The sequence below is a fragment of the Hyperolius riggenbachi genome, chromosome 8 (assembly GCF_040937935.1).
Source record: "Hyperolius riggenbachi isolate aHypRig1 chromosome 8, aHypRig1.pri, whole genome shotgun sequence".
NCBI lineage: Eukaryota > Metazoa > Chordata > Amphibia > Anura > Hyperoliidae > Hyperolius > Hyperolius riggenbachi.
This window is the reverse complement of record NC_090653.1, coordinates 240,442,252-240,465,275: the sequence shown is the minus strand read 5'-3', so window position 1 is coordinate 240,465,275 and position 23,024 is coordinate 240,442,252. Positions and strand designations below refer to the sequence as shown.

Here is a 23,024-nt window from a genome sequence, read left to right as displayed (position 1 = left end):
CCGACCGTGTGGTCAATGAATGTCTATGAGAAGGTTAATAGCAGCGCGGGTCATGCGTGGTGCGGCTAGGAAAGCGGTGCGTGTTCCATTTTCGGGGCGATTCTGCCTCAATGGAAAGTATAGGAAAATTGGGGAACGCGTACAAAAACGCACATTGAGGTGATTGCGTTTGCGTTGTTAAGAATAAATACATTGTATTTATTATTTCCCGGGTTAAAGAGTTCACTTCCTGACTTGCGTCAGGGAATGAATAACCAATACGCTCGGAAAAATGCTTAGAAAACCGCTAAGCACAAAAACGAATCGCCCACCCAGACACCGGGAATTGGAAAAAAAAAGACGCCTCAAAAAATCTAACCTATACTGCAGGGTGCAGGCACCTATCTAACCTATACTGCAGGCTGGCACCTATCTAATCTATACTGCAGGCTGGCACCTATCTAACCTATACTGCAGGCTGGCACCTATCTAATCTATACTGCAGGCTGGCACCTATCTAACCTATACTGCAGGCTGGCACCTATCTAATCTATACTGCAGGCTGGCACCTATCTAACCTATACTGCAGGCTGGCACCTATCTAACCTATACTGCAGGCACCTATCTAACCTATACTGCAGGCTGGCACCTATCTAATCTATACTACAGGCTGGCACCTATCTAACCTATACTGCAGGCTGGCACCTATCTAACCTATACTGCAGGCACCTATCTAACCTATACTGCAGGCACCTATCTAACCTATACTGCAGGCTGGCACCTATCTAATCTATACTGCAGGAACCTATCTAACCTATACTTCAGGCTGGCACCTATCTAATCTATACTGCAGGCTGGCACCTATCTAATCTATACTGCAGGCTGGCACCTATCTAACCTATACTGCAGGCTGGCACCTATCTAACCTATACTGCAGGCTGGCACCTATCTAACCTATACTGCAGGCTGGCACCTATCTAACCTATACTGCAGGCTGGCACCTATCTAACCTATACTGCAGGCTGGCACCTATCTAACCTATACTGCAGGCAACCATCTAACCTATACTGCAGGCACCTATCTAACCTATACTGCAGGCTGGCACCTATCTAATCTATACTGCAGGAACTTATCTAACCTATACTTCAGGCTGGCACCTATCTAATCTATACTGCGGGCACCTATCTAATCTATACTGCAGGCTGGCACCTATCTAATCTATACTGCAGGCTGGCACCTATCTAACCTATACTGCAGGCACCTTTTAACCTATACTTCAGGCTGGCACCTATCTAATCTATACTGCAGGCACCTATCTAATCTATACTGCAGGCACCTATCTAATCTATACTGCAGACTGGCACCTATCTAATCTATACTGCAGACTGGCACCTATCTAACCAATACTGCAGGCTGGCACCTATCTAACCTATACTGCAGGCTGGCACCTATCTAATCTATACTGCAGGCACCTATCTAACCTATACTGCAGGCTGGCACCTATCTAACCTATACTGCAGGCACCTATCTAACCTATACTGCAGGCTGGAACCTATCTAACCTATACTGCAGGCACCTATCTAACCTATACTGCAGGCACCTATCTAATCTATACTGCAGGCTGGCACCTATCTATCTAATCTATACTGCAGGGCACCTATCTAATCTGTACTGCAGGGCACCACCCTACCTAATCTATACTGCAGGCACCTATCTAATATATACTGTGGGGTACCTATCTAATCTATACTGCAGGAACCTATCTAATCTGTACTGCAGGGCACCACCCTATCTAATCTATACTGCAGGCACCTATCTAATATACAGTGAGGTACCTACCTAACTAATCTATACTGCAGGCACCTATCTAATCTATACTGCAGGGTACCTACCTACCTATCTAATCTGTACTGCAGGGCACCTACCTGTCTAATCTATACTGCAGGCACCTATCTAATCTATACTGCAGGACACCTACCTATCTAATCTACACTGCAGGACACCTACCTATCTAATCTATACTGCAGGACACCTACCTATCTAATCTATACTGCAGGGCATCTACCTATCTAATCTATACTGCGGGGCACCTACCTATCTAACCTATACTGGAGGCACCTACCTATCTAACCTATACAGAGTGTGTGCTCCCACAACGTGTGTATCCACAGCATATGTCTCTAGGCCCCGCATACTCTAAGGCCACCTCTGGTCACTGGTTCATAAGTTTGCACGAAGCATGAACTAAAATGTAGGCAGGTTTGAGGATGAGACTACACTAGTGTCCGGGGAAAACTCCTGTGGTTTTCCACCGATGATCTTTCGCACTTACTGCCAGTTTTAATGCATGCTTCACTAACCATAGACTGCTGGCACCTGCTAGCAGTGTATGGAAATTGTTTTTAAACGCATGCGAAAAATTGAACCCCCACACATTGCTATTGAAAAGTATTAACCTCAATTTGGCACTGCGCCATTTTAGTCGCATGCCTCACTCTTTGGGTCGGTTCACACTGAACGGAGAATCTGGATTTTGCAGATTTTCACGGAGCCCGGATACCCGCGGAGGCAATAAAAGGCAACACAAAAACGAATCTCCCTCTACACAGAGAACTTTGCACACAAAACAGATGCCAAAGCAGATTGCCTACTGCCTGCTTTCCCCTCAGCGTCATCTTTGCGGACCTCTTTATCCAATAGAAACACACAGGAAGGATGGACACATTTTTGACATATGTTTAAATGGACTGGAACCATATGCTGCAAAAGCACAAAATTGTGAAAAACGGATCAGTTTTTAGAAAAACTGATCCGTTTAAAACGCATTCCGATCTGCAACCTGACAAGTGTGGACCGTGAACGTTTGTTCATACAGTATATGTATTTTTCAAGTTCAAATTCGCATTTGTATGTGGATTTTTGCATGTGTTTTTTCCCCTGCAGATAATGACAATCAGTGGGAATTTGCATGCGATGTTCTGAAACAGCACATTTAATAAAAGAACAGGTGTTGTTTCTTACCAGAAACAAATATCGTTTCCTATTATCCAGCCACTGGAAAAGTGAACTTCAAACTAATTACTAAGTAGTCAAATCTGCAACTTAAGACCGCATGGGCAATATGCAATTCACGTTTTCTCCTAGTAGATAATTTTTCATCTTCTGATTAAATCAACTATTTAAAAGAAACCACAGACGAGTAAACGTAAAAGTTTTATACATACCTTGGGCTTCCTTCAGCCCCATCCGCACAGTCTTCTCCCTCTTCAGTATGGGGTCCTGTAACTTCGGCATTCACGGCCAGTTTGATGCATGTGCAGTTCGCTCCCTCCGTCTGTCTCCGGCGGCTGGGAGTGTTCTGTGCCTGCACAGTACTATTCTCCGCCAGAGAGAGGAGGGAGCGCACTGCGTATGCGTCAAACTGGCCGTGAATGCTAAAGTTACAGGACCCCATACCGAAGAGGGAGAAGACTGAGGGTGGCAGAGTGGGAGCGATCGGTGCGGATGGGGCTGGAGGAAGCCCCAAGTATATATAAAACTTTTACGTTTACTGGTCTCTGGCACACTTTAACACTATGCAATTGAAAAAGTACTAAAATGTAAAAATGATTTTTGACTTGCCATAAGCATGAGCCCAGCATGGTCCCTTTATAGCCCTGTCTTGTAACAAATACATACTGCAGTGACAATAGATCTCTCCAGGGAACACAAGTATCATTACTGGCAGAGTCTACATCTCTCTGAGACTAAAGCAGACCTTGGATGCTGCATGCGCTATCCAGAAATCTGAGAAATAGCTCTCATGTCAAGGGCCATGTATGTTATGCTAGTCAGTGGGATACAATTCTACACACGCTTTCTGGACTATGGATACATACATACTTTTGCCTTTTTTTCTACCCATGCTTTTTCCAAGAAGCAATCACTCTGCTATGCTAGTTGGGTGAAGAGGGCGCTTGTAGCTATGCAGTATATATACATTTTTTTTCTTTCTTTGGAAGACATTGGGAAATTTTAATCCACGGAGAACTTCCTTCAAATAGATGAGGCTATTTTTGGCTGCAGTGTAAACTAATTGGCACACTGCTCTGGTTATAAGCATCAGACTTTACTCTTTAACAAAGTGCTATTTTTTGTTCATTTTGTAGAAGGATTTTTAGAGTGTTTATGCGCTTTGGGTCCTCAGGGAGAAAAATGTGTTACAAATGTTTTGTTGTTGTCTTATGCAGATTACAATTTAGCATGGATTTTCTTTTTGTGGTCTAATTTACATTATTTTTGATTGCACCTTTATTTTACTTTAAAGGACATCCGAAGTGAAAATAAACTGTTGAGAAAAACAATTGTATCTATCCTCAGTCTCCTAAGCATAACTTTTTTTTAGATATCCCACAGTTTTATTTTATATTTGAATCTAGTTTTTAAGTTTTTACTGTTTCATTGTCTCTGCTCAGCGACACCTACATTGAAGTATGCCAGAGTTCAAATCTATGCATTTTTGTCCCTTTTTATCTCTTTCCTGCTCTCAGAAGCCATTTACTAACAGGAAGGTGTTTATGACTGTAATTACTTATCAGTGAGGGATATGCTGTAGTCTGACCCAGTCTGATCTGGCCTCGACCCGACAGAAACTGTCACTTGCATACCTGATGTTTAACTCTTTCAGGCAGAGGAAGAAAAAAAGGAACACAGCCTAGTTATTAGTTTGCTTGGCACTGTACATACACGTCTATCTCATCATGTCACATGTCACCTCGGTTGTCCTTTACCTCTTGACGACCAGCTAACGCCGATTGGCGTAAACTGGTCGTCTGCGGGTTTCCATGGAAACAGCCGCTCGTTCGAGCGGCCTTTCCATGTCCGTTCACGGAGGGTGTCTCCGTGAACAGCCGGAGAGCCGCCGATCGCGGCTCGCCGGCAAAATGTAAACACGCGGGGAAAAAATCCCCGCTGTTTACATCATACAGCAGCGCCGTAAGGCAGATCGGCGATCCCCGGCCTCTGATTGGCCGGGGATCGCCGGCCTATGATAGGCTGAAGCCTATCCTTCAAAGCGCAGGACGGATATCCGTCCTGCGCAGCTCACAGGGGGAGGGAGAGGGATGGAGAGGGACGGAGCGCAGAGAACGCTGCGGAGGGTGGCTTTGAAGAGCCCCCCCCCCCCGCAAAGCGTAGCAAGCCGGCGGCGATCAGACCCCTCCAGCAGGCCAAAAGTGTGTAAGTCTGATCGCCCTGGCATAATCCTGATCTGTGCTGCGGGCTGAGAGTGTCCCCTGGTCGTCAAGTGGTTAAAAGACGCCTGAAGTGAGAACGATACAGAGGCTGACCTAATTATTTCCTTTTAAACAATGCAGATTAACTGGCTGTCCCGCTGATTCTCTGCCTTAATACTTTTAGTAATAGACCCTGAACAATCATGCAGATCAAAAGTTTTTTGGATTAGCCACGTTTCAGGCGTGTGATTCAGACATGAAAGATCAGCAGGACTACCAGGCAACTGGTTCAGTTTAAAAGGAAATAAATAAGTCCGCCTCCATATACCTCGCACTTTAGGTGTGCTTTGAAACCAGAGATGAATGAATAGTTTTGATTCATACTTACCTGAGGCTTCCTCCAGCCCCTGTAGTCCGTGTGCTCACTCGCTGTCCTCCCAGGCTGTACTTCCCGCAGTGGAGTCCACGATCCAGCCTAGTCGTGCTCTAATGGTCCCAGCTGCGCCTCCATCAATCGCACTCGGAGCGTTCTGCGCAAGTGCAGTTACAGTCATAGCAAACTGCACATGTGCAGAAGGCTCCTGGCCATGGAAGCCCAACCGGGGGACACACGACTGGGACGTGCATGTGAGACTGGTTCAGTTGGGGAAATTACCAGACCCCATTGCAAGAGGATGGAGTGATTCTGGAGGACGGCGATCATACAGGGGGGCAGTGCTACAGGAACCCCTAGGTAAGTATAGATCTATACCATTAGTTTATCTCTAGTACACTTTAAGGAAAAATCCCACCAATTGTAGATTAATTGCTCTGTGCAGTAACAGGTCTTGTTATTTGTACCTTCTTAGGACAATGGAGCTATATCATCTTCTGAAACTTCCCATTTTCCAATGTCTGTCTTAAGGTGGCCAATATCAATTCATTTTCTAGTGAAAAATCGTTTGAGCGCTCAGATAATTCTGATCGGAAGTGAAATCGTTCACTACACCATCAACAAACCAATCTTTGCTTCCAATCTATCACAACCAACAAGAAAATCCAAATTTTGGTTCGATGAAAATGCAGTCGTTTTTAATGGATTGTGCCCATCAACTGTGATTATTTGCAACCAATCTGATCAGAATTTATGATCGCTCAAACGATTTTTCACTAGAAATTGGACCATTAGTGGCCACCTTAAACTGTAGTTAATGTTACCAGTTGAGGTGGCAGGTTGACAGTCTGTTGGGTAATCAACAAGTTTACAGTAAAGCAAGCATACACTTGTAAGAGGTAGCAAACTACAGCTAGGTATCGAGTTATCTATCATTCACTATCTCGCTGTATACCTCCTTATGGGGTTGATTCACTATTGATAGTGCACTGAAATGGTGCCAGTAAGCCACTGTTACCTGCGCTAGTCAATCACCACAACTTAATGAGTGCTCTGTGCATGCTACACGAGCAAGTGGCAGCATAGCATGTGTTACCTAGCAACGGCCAATGCCTTAATATGCCACGAGGTAGTGACATTATCGCTACCGTGATACTTCACTAGCGCGGCCGCTACTAGGATAATGTAGTAGTGGCCCCGTGAGATACGTCAGTACTGCACAGAAAATTAAGGAATCAGATAGCACGCCACGCTGCCACTAGCACACGTAGCTTGCCTGGAGCACTCATTAAGTCGTGATGATTGACTAGCGCACATAATAGTAGCTTACTCATGCTGTTTTGCTGTGTTATCAATAATGAATCAACCCTTAGATATCAGCACCGCACTTCTGCTGCTTAGCATCGGTCACCATAGTTACTTCATAGTCATCATGAGAGGCGCCAGCCGGAAGTTACCATGGTGACTAGACGCTAAGCATCAGAAGAGCAGTGAGATTGGGCGCTGAATTTGGAAAATGTGAGTTACTAGGAGCAATTTGGCAGAAGGGGGCAGCTGAACACAGGGCAGCCCAGCCTGAGGCCCGTGCAGATTGTGAGGCCCCAAGCCTCTGCGTGGGTCACTTGAACCCTTGTGGCAGCCCTGATTAACATACAGAATGTATTGGCCATCGGTTTTTACACTGTTTCTACTATTCCTGATGCAGTATTTGTTTCTTTCCAGAGTTACAGCCTGACTAATAACCTTAATCCCATTTATGGTAGAACTCATAGATGGTATAACACATAGAACTACATTTCCCATGAGTCTTCACATATATATATATATATATATATATATATATATATATATATATATATATATATATATATATATATATATATATATATAATCACTTTTATACTGCTATAGGTAGGTCCTATAGGTATAGGTTCTTATCACTATAGGTGGTGGTATTAAAAAAAGACTATTCATGTCAATACCACTTTTTTTTGGCAGGGACTAAAAGGTCATCCTGGACCCCAAGGTCATCCTGGTGAACCGGTAAGATAATCCTAAATCTAAATGTATGCAATATTTAGTTTCTATATATATACATATGTACATGCAAACAAAACTTCTATCAGAATAATGTTATTTGAATCTAAAACTATTTTTATCAGGAGTTGGGTCATGGCAGTATTTATATGATTTTTTTTTTATAATGGTGAGTTTAGGGCTGTGAATGCTTTCTTGGAATGTGTCCCATAAGTAATAAGTACCATCGACCTGTACAGGTGCTACATTCAGGGCCAGATTTAGGCCGAGGCCATGGCCTAGGGCACCCCAGGAGCAAGGGCACCAAAGCAGCTGTCTGAACTTATGCAGCATTTGCAAGCTTACAAATTCTGCAATGCAGGGAGATCAGGCGAGCGCATGACCGTACTCTGCTGCAAGCTGCCTGTGCAGTGGCCGCCTTGCTCTCTGTGCATGTTTGCATTGTGGCGGGTGGCTATGGACTTAGGCAGCATTGGAGACAGAGAGGAAGAGAAAGCTGACATGAGTGACACAAATGGCTGCTGCGGTGTGAAGGCAAACTGGCTACCTATACTGAAGAGGGGGGGGGGGGGGGAATCAACAGGTTACCTATACTAGAGGGAAGGGGGGAGGGGTCATCTGGCTACCTATACTGAAGGTGGGTGGTTGGTGACAGCGGCCTTGGGTGGTAAAGAGTACAAATCCGGCCCTGGCTACCTTAATGATTCATTTTATGATGGTGTCAGTGTCACATTGTAAGTCTGTTCTGTATTTGCCTAGATTAGGTACAGATTATTCCGGACATGTCTGTTTCCTGTCTTCTACTCTCCCCTCTCTCCATTCCTCATTCAGGCCCGTATGCAAGTCACTTTTTCTCCTAAGCTTTCTCTTAAATTATATATGTCAACTTGTTAATAAAATACCTTTTAAATCCCAACAAGCAAGTAGATGCTTAAAATAGTTTTGATAGTACTTTTCCACTTTTTGGTACTTCTGAAAAGTGATTCTAAGTAGACGATGAAAATGTATCTCCTAGGAGAAATCTTAGTAGAAAAAGTTAATGGCATATGGGCTTCAGGCTCTATCTGCCCTATCTTTCTTTTTCTCTTTCACCCCCCTCTTAGGGCCCATTGCCACTAGATGCAAATTTGCGTGGATTTGTTGCACATAAATTCACATATCAATGCATTTCAATGGGCCTGTTTCTATACTATGCGAATTTTGCATCGGGGAAAAATCTGGAGAGCAATGCCCTATGTTTCTGGATGCTGCATGAGATTTTGCGTCCTTTTTCACAGTTTTGTTTGGTGCGTTTTTGTCAATATTAATTGAAACAAAAAAAGCGGAAAAAAATTGCGGTTTGCATTTAAAGACATATCATACACATGAGAATTTGTGTCCAAAAATTTGCGTCCAAAAAAAAATCATGCGACTTTGCATGCTTCTAGTGAAACAGGCTCTTTTTTTTCTTCCAGTTTTACAGTCTTCCATTCCCCGTTGAAATGTCTTGCTTTTTGCTCAGGTCTGTCTCTTAAAGCAAATGAGAAGTCATCCTGAAATTAAAATTTAGATACTCCCCTATGGAGAGGGAACGCTCTGGATCCTAAAGAGCCTTCCCAGTCCTCTCTCCATACAAGTTAGGTTATGCCAGAGAAATACTTTTGGCTGTCCAGCTATATGTGAATTTGCATTGCATGAAAGCTATTGCAAATTTGCCTTCCCCTCTTTTCTCCCTCTCACCTGTTTTATCCTCCCACTCTCTCTCTCCCTTTCCACTCACCCCCCCCCCTCTCTCCCCTCCTTTCCCCCTTCCACTCCCTCCTCCCCACTCCCTCACTCCCCCCTCCATCTCTCCCACCTCTCTACTCCCCCCTTCTCTCTCCCCTCCCTCTACCCCACTCCCTCACCCCCTTTGTCTCCCTCCTCACCATCTCTCTCCTCCTTTTCCCCCTTCCTCTCCCCCACTCCCTCATCCCTCTCCCCCACTCCCTCACCCCCTTCCTCTCCCCCCTCGCCCCCCCCCCCCCCTTCGTCTCCCCCCTCACCATCTCTCTCTCCCCTCTGTCTCTCCCACTCCTCTACTCAACCCCCCCCTTTCTCCTCCTCCATCTTGCCCCTTTTTACTACCCCCACACTTACCTCTTCACCTTCTACCCTCAAATGTTCCACTTCCTCCCCCCACTGCATCTTTTCTACACTTACCTTCCCACCTCTCACTCTTTCTCACCCCTTTTACCTTCACCCCCCTCCTTTCAGTCGGTCAGTCTGTGTGTCCCTCTTCCCTTATGCTGCTCTCTGCCCTTGTCTACATGCATGCATATCGTACTCTCCAATCCCATCTGTTGGTCTCTCAGTCTCTTCTTCATTTGCTGGAGCCTTTCGGGCCTGTCTCTGTAGCCCTCGCAGAATGACAGCCAAAAATACCTTCACATTTATTCAAAATAAATGTGTTTTTTAACATGACGTTAGTGGAAATCGCCAGCTCCCAATTTTTGTACCTAATCCGCATATTAACCCCTGCAGGCCCACCGACCAGTGACAGGATTAATGTTCACACTGTATCCTTCTTGTTCCCCAACCCTCCTCCTCCCCCCTTCTTGCATGTTTGGATAAGTTGGTCTGCGCAAGGATGAGGATGAATAGTAAGGTTGTTTCAAGAGAGGCCATTGACTCTTGAAAGCGCTTTGGCAGGGAGGGACTGCCTTCGACCATTCCATGTGTTATAGATAAAGATTTTGCTGACACCTTAAAGGATTTCATCTCATTTCGGCATTTGTTTAAGGGGACAGATACAGATCTCATTTCATGCTGTCTTGGTTAGGATTTGAATCCCTGACTTGCTGCAGCTAAGGGGGGACACACGAAGCAGCAGTGAGCATGTGATGAGGTGCCTCTTCTTCTTTTACAGGGGGAACGTGGACCGGATGGAAGCCCGGGGGCCAAAGGCTATCCTGGCAGGCAGGTGCAGTAAATCTTACCATGCTGTGGAGCAGGTTATATCTCTGTGCAGGGGGTTTGGGTGCCAGGCAACACCTTGCACACCTATTACCGGACACCTTCATTCAGACAGCTTGCATTACATTCTTTGCTATGTATGTCCTCTATGAAAGGCCTTTTATCATTCAAGGCTGCTAAGCGTAAACAGAGAGTTGCTTCTGTGCAGTGCTGCTTAGAGCTTCTCTTGTGATTCCTTGTACTCGGCTCATTTTCAAGGACTGCCCAGCATAACTTACAGGTTTGTTTGTATTAATGCAGGTTCAAAGGACCATACAAGTGAATGTTGTGCTGTATAGAAATGCTACTGCTTAAAGAGACCCTGTCACAGATGGGCATTTGTAGGATATTTTAACCCTCGTTTTAATTTACAAAGAGAAAGGATTCATTTTGGTCACTTTAGTCACTGGGGGGGAGGGTGTTATGCTAGGTACACACCATACAATTTTGTGGCAGATTTGCCTGCCAGATCCATTATGTCCAACATGTCTGATCTAAATTTCTATAGATTTTTTTGATTGTCCGATCGCTTTTTAATCTTTTTTTTTTATTGAAAATCGATCAAAAAAACAATAAAAAAAATTGGAAAGTCGAAAAATAGATCGAAATTCAGATTGGACATGTTGAAAATAATTGATCTGGCTTGTAAATCTGCCACAAAATTGTATGGTGTGTATGTGGCATTAAGGCTCGTACACACGTCTGATGAAAGGCAATGACGGGTCCGTCGTCACCTCCTGCTGGGCGGGTTTTCAGCAGACAGTCCAGCGTGTGTACAGTCTGTCCGCGGACTGATAAGGCTGTTTCTGAATGATCCGCCCGGCGGATCGTTTAGAAACAGCCGTATCAGTCCACCGACAGACTGTACACACGCTGGACTGTCTGCTGAAAACCCGCCCAGCGGGAGGTGACGACGGACCCGTCATTGCCTTTCATCAGACGTGTGTACGAGCCTTTAGGCATTAGGTGAGTGGATTAGTTTTAGGCACTGGAAGGGGAGGGGGGGGGGAGGTTAGTGATAAGCATTAGGTGGGGGGGGGGTTAGGTTCAGGCTCTTGAACGGTTCTGGACAGCCTTTTTAAATAAGCCCTTCTATTCTTGGGCACATATTATAGTGGTATCAGATTTGTGAAAAAAGCCAATCTCTATGTAAAGCCTCTGTTTTTCTCAGAATTTAGGACATATAGATAACCAGTGCGTCTGTTGCAGGGAACTCTGCATTATGTATAAAAGATATTCTTCTATGTCTTACCATATCAAGCCTGGAAGGCTAGCATCAGATTTGTTAACTTTTTACTACCGAATAAGACTGAAGGATTCCAGGAAAACACTATTTAGGTTTGGGACTATAGATGCAATTGCCCCATCAGTTTATTTTCACTTCAGGTTTGCTTTAAGAGGGGACATCATCATCCATAGGTATCAATGGGATGAGCTGCAAATATTTCCGAATGTATGTAGGATCATGTGAATTTGTGTGCAAATTTATGCAGCTAGAAAATGGACCCAGTCAGTTTAAACCTTGGTGGGACTTGATTGGTCCATTTTCAAGCTGCATACATTTGCATAATGCTGCATGAACTCAGAAATATTTTTATTTTATTGTTCATCGCTAATAATCAATCTCTGCTCAGCTCCACAAATGTACGGTAGTCTTAGGGCCGGTTCACACTTGCGGTTCCCTGCCAAACGGACCGGATGACCTGACCGGATCCGGATCGGAACCGTACGGTTCTGATCCGGATCCGATCCGGATCCGGTCAGGTTGCATCAGGTGTTCATCAGGATGCGATCCGGATCCGTTTGGCAAAAGATAGTAGAAACCGAATAAAAATGTTGGGGTCTGGGAGGTCAGCAGAAGGTGGACCTGTGGAATCAGGCCCTCCGCTGTTTAGCACTCACCTCCACCTCCGACATACTGCCAACATCTCCAGCACGTTTAAAGTCACTGCTGCTCCACTCCAAAATGCTTGCCCATGTGTCCCCATCCAAAATCGCCACTACAATACGCATAGGAAGTGGGGTAGAACATCCGGATTTTTAGCCAGTGTGTTGTGCGCTCTCCGGTTCTCATTGGTTTGTATTGGCCGGATGGTGCAGTCCGGCTCCGCTCCGGATACGGCTGCCGGAGGAGCCGGACCAAAAAATAGCGCATGTTGGGTCTTATGCCGGAGTCCGGATCCGGCCCGGATCCGGTCCGGACGAAACGGACGCATGTGAACGGACGCATAGGCTTTCATTGCTATGCCGTGCGTCCGTTCCGTCCGTTCTGCATGCGGTCCGGCTCCGGCACGGCGATTCCGGACGGCGACCGCTAATGTGAACCAGGCCTAAGACTTGACTTAAAGCACACAACAGCTATGCGAAGAAACAAAAGTCTCCAGCACTTCAGTCTGTGCATAGTTTTCCAAAACCAGAGAATTGTTTTTATAGTACAAATTACATCCACGTTTGGAAGGTAAAGCAACATTTTTGCCAGGAGTTTGCATTACAGCAGTCACAAATATGCACTGAAAGTATCTGAAAGCGATGTACAGTATAGTTTATGCAGCTGTAAAGATTTTTGTTCTATGTTGACAGCTGGTTTTGTTTAACCGGTTCAGGACTGGCCATAGTTAAAACTACGCCACACTTGTGGTTGCCTTAGCCTGATGCGCGTAGTTTTAACACCACCCTTGCAGGGGACGCAATAGCGTGTCCCCGCCAGCACAGAACTAAAGACAGCTAAACTCCTTAACTTGGTCAGGAGCCGGTTTCATTTGCTCCTGCTCCTGACCCCCTGATCAAATGCCAAAATAACAACAAAAATAAGGGCTCTGGTGTTAGCGTGCTTATACTTGAGTGTGTTTTGTTGGCGGGACTTTTAGGGTTCATCTAGATGAGTAGATTAAAAATGACTTTCAGAAAGCGGGATAGAGAATTCATGTTACAGCCCAGGCTGTTTGGTCACTAGTACAGACAGTGAGCAGGCACAGGGAGAGAGAAGAAGCTGAATTATCACAGATACTGTAACTTCTGTTTTAAAAGGAACCAGAGGTGTGAGATCTATGGGAGCTGCCATATTTATTTCCTTTTAAACAATACCGGTTGCCTGGCAGCCCTACTGATGTTTTTGGTAAGTAGGGTCTAAATCAGAAACCTGAAACAAGCACACAGCTAATCTTGTCAGATCTGTCATAGATGTCTGATTTGCTGCATGCTTGTTCAGGGTCTATGACTTAAAGTATTTGAGGCAGAGGATCAGCAGGACAGCCAGGCAATGTGCATTATCTAAAAGAAAATAAACATGTCCACTTCCATAACCCTCCAACAAGCAACAAGTAAATAACCTGTGGCTGAAACCTTGTGCTGGTCTTGTATATTGTACAACCGATGAAAATAAAATGTTCCCACATGATTGGTTGAGTCCGGATTGTATTTGTATATACGGCAACTTCTATATCCCTCTCACCTCAGGGTCCCTTTAAGAAGGCAAATTGCACTCAGCATTGCTTTTTAGTAGGAGGCCTTTTCGGTCTCTTATTGTCCACTATACTTTCCTAGTGGTTCTAGGTCACCCTGAGCTGCTTAGGTATTCCGTTTTACTGGTCTAAGCCCTATCCCATAAACCCGTATTAACCCCTGCCATGCAGTGATGAGGACCAACAGTACGAAACGGGCTGTCTGCATATTTGATAGGGATGATCAATGAGCTGCAAATTCTTCAGAAATGATGCAAATTGTTATGCAACTGTATGCAGTTTGAAAATGGACCAATCAATTTAAACCCAGGTTTAAATTGATTGGTCCATTTTCAAGCTGTAGATATTTGCATAAATTTGCATCAACTCAAAAGAATTTGCATATCTCTGATCATCCCAAATGTTTGGTTGATATGGCTCCGTAAAATGTATGAGCTATAGGCTCACTATACACCAGCGGTTCTAGATGTGAGGCAAAAAGTGAAGAGATACCGGGCACCAGCTGGGTTGCAAATGCCATTCAAAGACAGACACCATATATCAGGCAATAGGTCTAACAGCCGTTTCGCAAGCTGGCAATGCTTGCTTCCTCAGAGACCTCAGAGACCTCTGAGGAAGCAAGCATTGCCAGCTTGCGAAACGGCTGTTAGACCTATTGCCTGATATATCGTGTCTGTCTTTGGATGGGATGAAATAAATTAGCATTTGCAACCCAGCTGGTGCCCGGTATCTCTTCACTTTTTGCCATACATTTGACTTCTTAAAACCGGAGGCACAGTGAGTAAATGCTAAGAACCCTCCATGAGGTTGCCAGTGCAGCATTTAGTGCCGATCGTCCTTCTGATCCTGCAGTAACCGGTTCTAGATGTGAGTCTGGCTTTAGGGGCATAGAGAGATAATTTGTGTATTCAGGAGCGATGCATCATGGGTGACCACAGTTGCTCACTTAAAGCTGAATTATCGCAAATACCTTCTGTTTAAAGAAGGGAAACTCAGCGTTGCTTTTTAGTAAGTGGGCTTTTTGGTCTCTTGGGTATTTTTGTAAAACAGATCAGAAATCTAAAGTAAGAAAGGGAACAGTCTGAACAATATACACCTCTGTTATAGCTGTATACAGAAGTGGTGTAGAGCCAGCCGCAGGTCATATGACCAGTATTTTGGCTTTATGGAGGGCTTCTTTCCACTAGACGTACCTCTGTATCGTGTTATGTGTGACTGGCAGCAGAATGTAAAGACTGGGCTTCACCACATCTAATATGATTTTTCCCACTCATGGAATGAAAATGTGTGGTTTTTAATTTGATTACATTGTACTGCCTCCGCGGAAGCACTCATTGTAATTTGATAATAAGTGTAAATGTAGCGAGTAGCCTGAAGCTGACAAACCTGCTGTGTTTACCAGGGAGACAGAAGAAGCATTTACCATGTGGGAAGGCATTGTGCCTTCTGTTAAGCTACAGAATTAGGCCAGGTTCCCACTATGGCTGGGAACACACTTAGCAAAAACGCTAGCGTTTCGGAAAATGCAGTTGTTTTGCATGTAACGTTAGTCAATAGGCCGCATCAAAAAACGCATATAAAACGAAAATGCGTTTTGTATGTGTTTTATAAAATGAGTTTTTAAAAACACTAGTTTTGTTGCACATTTTTCAAAAACGCACATAATGAATGTCAATGGTGACGCAGTGTAATGCGTTTTGCATGCGTTTTCATGCGGTTTTCTTTTTAAACCAATATTTTCTGATGTATTTCCGCTTCCTGTCGTCTTCCTAGTGATTTGCATAAAATGCAATAGAAAAACTCATGGAAAACGCATATGTATTTTGTATATGCGAACAGCAAACGCGTAAAAAGTCATGCAGACAGAGCGCAAAAAAGCACATGTGCGGAAACAAAAAAGCGAACGCATAGAAAACGCAATACAAACGTAGAAATACATATGCATAAAAACGCAACATTTCTTGCACTGCTAAGTGTGCAACCAGCCTAAAGCGGAAAGCTGACATTTTTTTGTCCCTTTTTTTCTGCAATGAAAAGCTGACAACAGCATTTCCCATTGAAACTTACAGTGAAAGCACATCCTCGGGGAGTATATCAGCTGATAGGATCAGCATTACAGTCAAGTGACCACTGTTTTCTGATGAAAGATGTCTTCTTCCATGGATCTCTCATGATTGGTGCCATTTGAAGGACAACTGAAGCGAAAGGCTTATGGAGGCTGCCATATTTATTTCCTTTTAAGCAATACATGTTGCTTGGCTGTCCTGCTGATCCTCTGCCTCTAATACATTTAGCCTAGACCTTCTATATATGTACATCAGTGTGGCTTTTGCCAGCTTTCCCTGCCTGTTCCTCTGGCCTCTGTACTCCCCACCACTGTGTGTCGAAGCATTATTGACCTGTTTGTGAGCAGGATTCTGTGTCTGTGATCAGCTGTGTGCATGTGAGGTCAGATCCAGGCACAGACAGGAAGGAAATGGATTACAGAGAGGCAAGAGCACTGCTCAGGATGATAATCAGATGAAAGATATGGCATTCAGAATGCAGAACAGGTGAGCAGAACTTAGAAACTTAGATGTGGGGAGTTCTGATTGCTGAAAAAGAGAGAGCAGGGGAAGCTGACAGCTGCCACAGCCCTCCTGTATACAGTGTAAAAACTGCTACCAATAATTTGTAAGTGATGTATGGGCATCAGATCTTTGCAGGGAAGCAAAATGGTTATGCATTTTAGCATCAGTGTTGATCAGCGGCAAACTGTGGCTTATTTATCATACCTAGAAGACCACTTATGCCTTAATGCCGCCACACATCAAATACTATATGCTCTCTTTGCCCCGCCTTCTTCCAACCACCTGCCATGTAACAATACATCCAATGTATTTACAAAGATAAAGTGTATAGGATGATTTTGCTGTTCTGTAGCACAGTCACGTGTTGCTACCCGTTTGCATCCACCAGCTTGGCTACTTCCACACAGGTGCCTTGCTTTGGACAATATAATTGTGTTGCTAACGCGATGCAATTACAGTGTAATGGTATGTTCACGTCGACACATTAGCAGTGCGGTGAGATGGATCCATTGGCAATAATGCAATGCATGCAGTGTTGGGAGAGCAATACAAGTGGGGGCTCATCCGGGATTGCACTGATTTTTGATTCCACTGTCAATGGGACTAGCATCTATTCATTCCAGTGAGAGAGGGGTTGTGAGGGCCAATAAGATGCAAATTGTTCTGAGTATGTACAAGATTATGTCTATTCAGTATGCAAATGTATGCAGCTTAAAAATGAACCAATCACATTCCACTTTGGCAGTATTCCACTGGTCCATTTTCAAGCTGCATAAATTTGCATTCAGAATTGACATAATGCTATATGAACTTGGAATGATTTGCATTTCATTGACCACTCCTAGTTGTGAGTGGCAGTTTGGCCGCTCCCCTACCTCCAAAAGGTCACCACACTTCTGACCTCTGATTATGACTATGCTGCAGCGAAACTCTATTATTCAGTACATGGGAAGTATTGCAACGTGTTCTAAAGGAGATAAGCAGGATCATGGGTAGGCAAAATTTGATGGAGAAAATAAAAAGTAACGTGTCTGGCACCTAACAGCTGTTCTTCTTCTGTATTGGAGACCTTCACTGATTTTGAAGGACAGGTACTCCTTTGATCGGCAGAAGAATCCCAGATTTCTCCATAAATGTTCAAAAATGTACTATTGATGCACCAAGCATATAATATCTAGTGAAGTTGTGCAGCTGAGTGACAGCTCTGAATCTGTGTCCCTCTTTTTATCTGTCTTGTCTCCAGGGATTACCGGGACCAATAGGAGCTCCAGGACCAAAGGGAAGTCGGGTTAGTGTTATCCAATCATTTAAAACCCACGATATTAAACGTTTGGTAATTCCAGGTACCACTGGAGGATTCTGGGATAACCACTGGATTACCAAGATCAATGCAATGTCTGTGTCTGTATGTGTGGTATTCACTGCATAAATGTAACTAAAGCATATCATTGTTCTAACCTAACTGACTGATTATTTTTCTATACCTGTTTTATGAGTGATCAAAATTTTGCTGAATTCCCAGAGTGTAACAGGAAATGATGTCACTGCCCAGATTGCAGTTCGAGGTCTTGACTTGCACGACAGATAAGCATAGCTGTGCTTGTAAGACGGATAACAGCAATGCGTGAATTAATCCTGTGGAGCCTGCTTCATTGCTGTAATGTTTGTTTTATCGCATGAAATGATTGCCAAAATACACTGCAGAAGGGAAGCTGGGGAAGAATGGGAGCAGAAAATTAGGCAGGAATTGATTTTCCTATTGCAGCTTATCTGTGGAAAGAACAATCCTTTCATTTTTAGAATGTGACAGTTTCATGATATGGTACAGACTGCAACGATGAACCACTATAGCAGAAGTGCTAATGGGAATCTGAAGTGGGAGGGATAGGTAGCCTGACATATTTATTTCCTTTTAAACAATGCACATTGCCTGGCTGTTCTGCTGATCCTCTGCATGTTATACCTTTAGCCATAGACCCAGAACAAGCATGCCGATCAGATGTTTCTGACAAGATTAGCTGCATGGTTGTTTCAGGTGTGTGATTCAGACACTAATGCTGCCACGGAGAACAGCAGGACTGCCTGGCAACTGGAATTGTGTAAAAGGGAATAAATGTGGCAGCCTCCATAAACCTGTTGCTTCAGGCCCCCTTTAAAGAGACTCCGTAACAAAAATTGCATCCTGTTTTTTATTATCCTACAAGTTCCAAAAGCTATTCTAATGTGTTCTGGCTTACTGCAGCACTTTCTGCTATCACAGTCTCTGTAATAAATCAATGTATCTTTCCCTTGTCAGACTTGTCAGCCTGTGTCTGGAAGGCTGCCAAGTTCTTCAGTGTTGTGGTTCTAATATGAACTCCCCCTTCCAGGCCCCTCTATGCACACTGCATGTGTATTATTTAGATTAGAGCAGCTTCTCTCTTCTCTCTTATCTTTTACAAGCTGGATAAATCGTCCTCTGAGCTGGCTGGGCTTTCACATACTGAAGAATTAGACAAGGGCAAAGCTGTTTGCAGGAGAAAAAAGAGCAGCCTGAAACTTCAGTGCATGAGAACTGCAGGGAGAAAGAAACACACAAGTGATCTCTTGAGATTCAAAAGGAAGGCTGTATACAGCCTGCTTGTGTATGGATGTATTTTCTATGTGTGGACATACTGTACATCAACCTACTTCCTGTTTTGGTGGCCATTTTGTTTGTTTATAAACAAACTTTTTAAAACTGTTTTTAACCACTTTTAATGCGTCGAGGAGCGGCGAAATTGTGACAGAGGGTAATAGGAGATGTCCCCTAACGCACTGGTATGTTTACTTTTGTGCGATTTTAACAATACAGATTCTCTTTAAAGGGACACTTAAGCCAGGAATAAAAAATCTATTTTACTTTTCCGGGGCTTCTACAAGCCCCGCCCTTGCAGTCACTCACGGAACCTCCGGTCCCCAGCCGCTAGCTACTTTCATTTTCGCGGACAGGCCTGGCCACGTGTGTTTTTCTTCGTGTTACCGTCCGCAATAGTGTCCTGCGCCTGTGCAGGATGCTATTGAGGACGGGAACATTAAGAAAAACACAGAGGCGCTGAGCTCGCTGATATAATACAGATGCTGTGACTCCTACTGTATTTTGCCTGAGGAAGCGGGATGTATGGCCCGTGAAACACGTTGCATTGTTTTTTGGAGTTCCGAATAAATTGTTGACTGTCTGAATTGCAGTCCTTGCCTGTGTCTGTTTGGAGGGGGTAAGACCACCGCTGCCTCCTCTGTTTAACCAGTTGGTTTTTTAAGTTCATTTAATTACCTTTTATTCTTTTGGCGCCTCTGTATCTTGTACACTACATTGAGTCCACCCTGGGTGGAGGGTTGTTACCCTATTTTCCTGTCTACAGAGAGCGACTTTTTATTCCTGAGTGGGGTCAGGATTGTTCTCCCCACCTGCCTATACAGTGGTTGCCTATTGGTAACCCTGGTTTGTAAGTATAATTTTAACTTCTCATTTATTCTGTTGTCCCCAAGACGAATTACACTATTGGGGCTCTTGGTGTCCCTCTGCTTTATGAAGAAGGATACGTGTGGCTGGGCCTGCACAGGCGCAGAAAGCCCGCCAACTCCCTGTCAGCAAAAATGAAACTAGCTGGTGGCGGGGGACCGGAGGCTCCGTGAGTGACTGTGAGGGCACGGGCTGGCTGTAGGGGGCTAGTAGAAGCCCCAGGCGAGTAAAACTGATTTTTTTATTCCTGGCTTAAGTGTCTCCTTAAGTGACCAAACAGATTTTTGCAGTCCAGGCTAGTCCGGATAATATTTACTTGGTTTGATTGATTGTATGTGTTGTAAATATATACATTGCAATTTTACTTACAATGTGTTTAAAAAAACACTCACACCATTTTAAAGCCATTGAAATACATGTGCCCTGGCCATTCATAGTAATTAGTCTCCAATCTTATGCCAGCCATACATACGTCAATATCAGCCTGATTCTGCTAATGGTGAATTATTCCTTCATCGATTCACCACTTTGGACTACTGGTTCTATAAGTCAACAAGTAACGGTCATTAGAACACTGACATATTCTGTCAATGTGATTGCATTTGCCAAAGTTTTTTATTCTATCTCTCAGTCTAGTCTGTTTGATCTTTAATTTGTTTATCTTGCTTTTTGTCACTGCCAATAGGCAGCCGACAGATCTCTCTCTAATCAGTTCGATCAGAGAGAGATTTGTCTCTTGGTCGAATCTGCCCATCATCGCTAGATGCATACATGTAGCGATGATGGCTATATAAGACCAAGAGTCAAATCTCTCTCGGATCAAATCTGTTTAGAGAGAGCCAATTTGATCACTTTGATTGGAATTGGATTCATTTTGGACAGTTGTGTGGCATGGTGTGAACTTTTATGTCAGGCGGGCAGGGGAGGAGGAGTGATGGGGTGTAGATGGCCATATAACATTATACCGCATCAACCAGTACAGCACAAACGATATTCAGATAATTCTCAGTCCCATGTCTGCTGAAATCTAATCATCAAGATCAAGCAGGCAAGTGGGAAGCACCACTTACTACTATCTATGGATTTGTTATCGGGGAGTGATTGATATTTTGCTGGATTGGGTCGATATCTGCCTGTGTGTGGCTGGCATAAGACTTCATTCGGTTTAGGTGTAGTTTAGAGCTCCTCTTCAAACACTTCCCGTCTACGGTTGTGAAAGCTGGAAGGTTCCCCAGTGTTATTGCCTAACCTCAGCAGCTGAAAATATCTGTATTCTGAGTAAACATTTCTCTATAATCTGTGGGCAGTAATTGTGCTCACAGGCCATGGCTGGGAGTTCAGAAACAGTTTACATTACTGAACATTAGAACCAAGAACACATCTTGAAGCCATATGCAAATGAGATTTCTAGATTTTTATTTTTTTTGCATCCTGTGCTTGGTTTTTTCTCGAGTTTTAAAGGACCCTACTGTATTTTTTTTAACACTTCTGACATTAGCATTGGGCTAACTTTATGAACCGTAAACAGATTTTGCATCCAAACAGGCCCACCTTACAAACTACACAAAGGCAAATCTTCTTACTGAATTTTATCAAAGGACATACATTTGGAAGAAGGGTGTTGGATGCAAAAGCAGAAATATTTGTAGCATTCTTTAGCTACAATAAATTTTATAAATCACAGGCTTAACTGTACAGAATTGATAATAAAGATGTGGCACACTAAAACACAAGTACAATCATGGAATTATATAAACTATCAGGGTTTTGTCTTAAGTACAGAGCTGAGCAAAGACTAACGCTTGAGCTGGCTTCAACACTTGAACTAATATACATCCCGAAGCCTGTAGAAAGGAGTCACACAGGGTTTCAGAGACAGGAGGCACATTCCGTACTTTTTTGGTTTCTACATAGACTTGGAGTCATATCATCCATGGTCAGAAAGTGCTATTAAGACATCAGAAACTATTGGGTATCAGCTGGAGCTTGTGGAAGTCCCCTGCAGAGAGACAGCATTGGTGAATGTGAGTCTCTACTTTTGAGAGACTGAGATGGGGGGAGATGTTACCCAACACTCAATGAGTCCAGGCCACCAAATAATAATGTAAGATACCAGGTTCTAAGTCTTTATGGTTTCATAAGGGCAGGAATAGGATTTAATGAATGGGTGCCCACTTTTGGAAGAATTGTGTGGGATTTGCTTTCTTGTGCATTTGAGTGTTTAGTGATGATGATGTGAGTTAGACGGACCTCTTAATGGGGATTTTCTTAACTTACCCTGAATCGGAGTAGATACTTGAAGTGTGTTTTTATTTTTATTTTGTTTTAGGATTGTTAATAGGAAACCTGTAGTTTGAGTGACATGGCAGGTGCAAGTAATGATCTTTTGAAAGCCACACCTGCTTGGCTGTTCTATCGATCCTGTACATCCGGTATCTTATGATTCTCAGACTGAGAACAAGTATGCAGATCAGATGTCCAGATTCCAGTTTGAATCAGCTGGCTGCATGCTTGTTCCAAGTGTGGGACTTTACTGAAGAAAAACAAAAATCGGCATGAGTGTTTTACTGAAGGTGGATGAAGATGGCAGCCTCAATATTGTACTCACTCTAGGTTTCCTTTAATCAATTGAGCTCAAGAAAACTCAAACAATCCTGTAACATTTCAACCAAATAGTGCAACGGGGGATTGACACTTGCTAATGGTCTCTTCTATATTCTCCATATGTTGTATGATTTTGGCACCCAAGTTTTTGGAATCGGTTATTCTGCACTTAATCAAAAAGTAGTTAACTGCAGGAATTTCTAGTAAGAAAAGCAAGGGGGGACTAATGCCAGCAATTTCAACAACGTGCAAACCCTAGCACACCCCCCTCCCACCCTGTCTACCTAATTTTATAATGATATGGTGATTCCATGGGGGATAAAACAGTGCGTA

The 23,024-nt window shown here is 43.7% G+C and overlaps 1 protein-coding gene across 6 annotated transcripts in view; it reads left to right on the top strand.

Moving 5' to 3' along the window:
• The window catches only part of COL27A1 (collagen type XXVII alpha 1 chain), a 728,465-nt gene that overhangs the window by 325,075 nt on the left and 380,366 nt on the right, over window positions 1–23,024 (top strand). For all 6 annotated transcript variants that reach the window (XM_068248437.1, XM_068248438.1, XM_068248436.1 and 3 more), the window contains 3 exons: window positions 7,564–7,608; window positions 10,490–10,543; window positions 17,850–17,894. In XM_068248437.1, coding sequence (XP_068104538.1) covers window positions 7,564–7,608; window positions 10,490–10,543; window positions 17,850–17,894 — 144 coding nt within the window. The remainder of the gene's footprint in view (window positions 1–7,563; window positions 7,609–10,489; window positions 10,544–17,849; window positions 17,895–23,024) is intronic.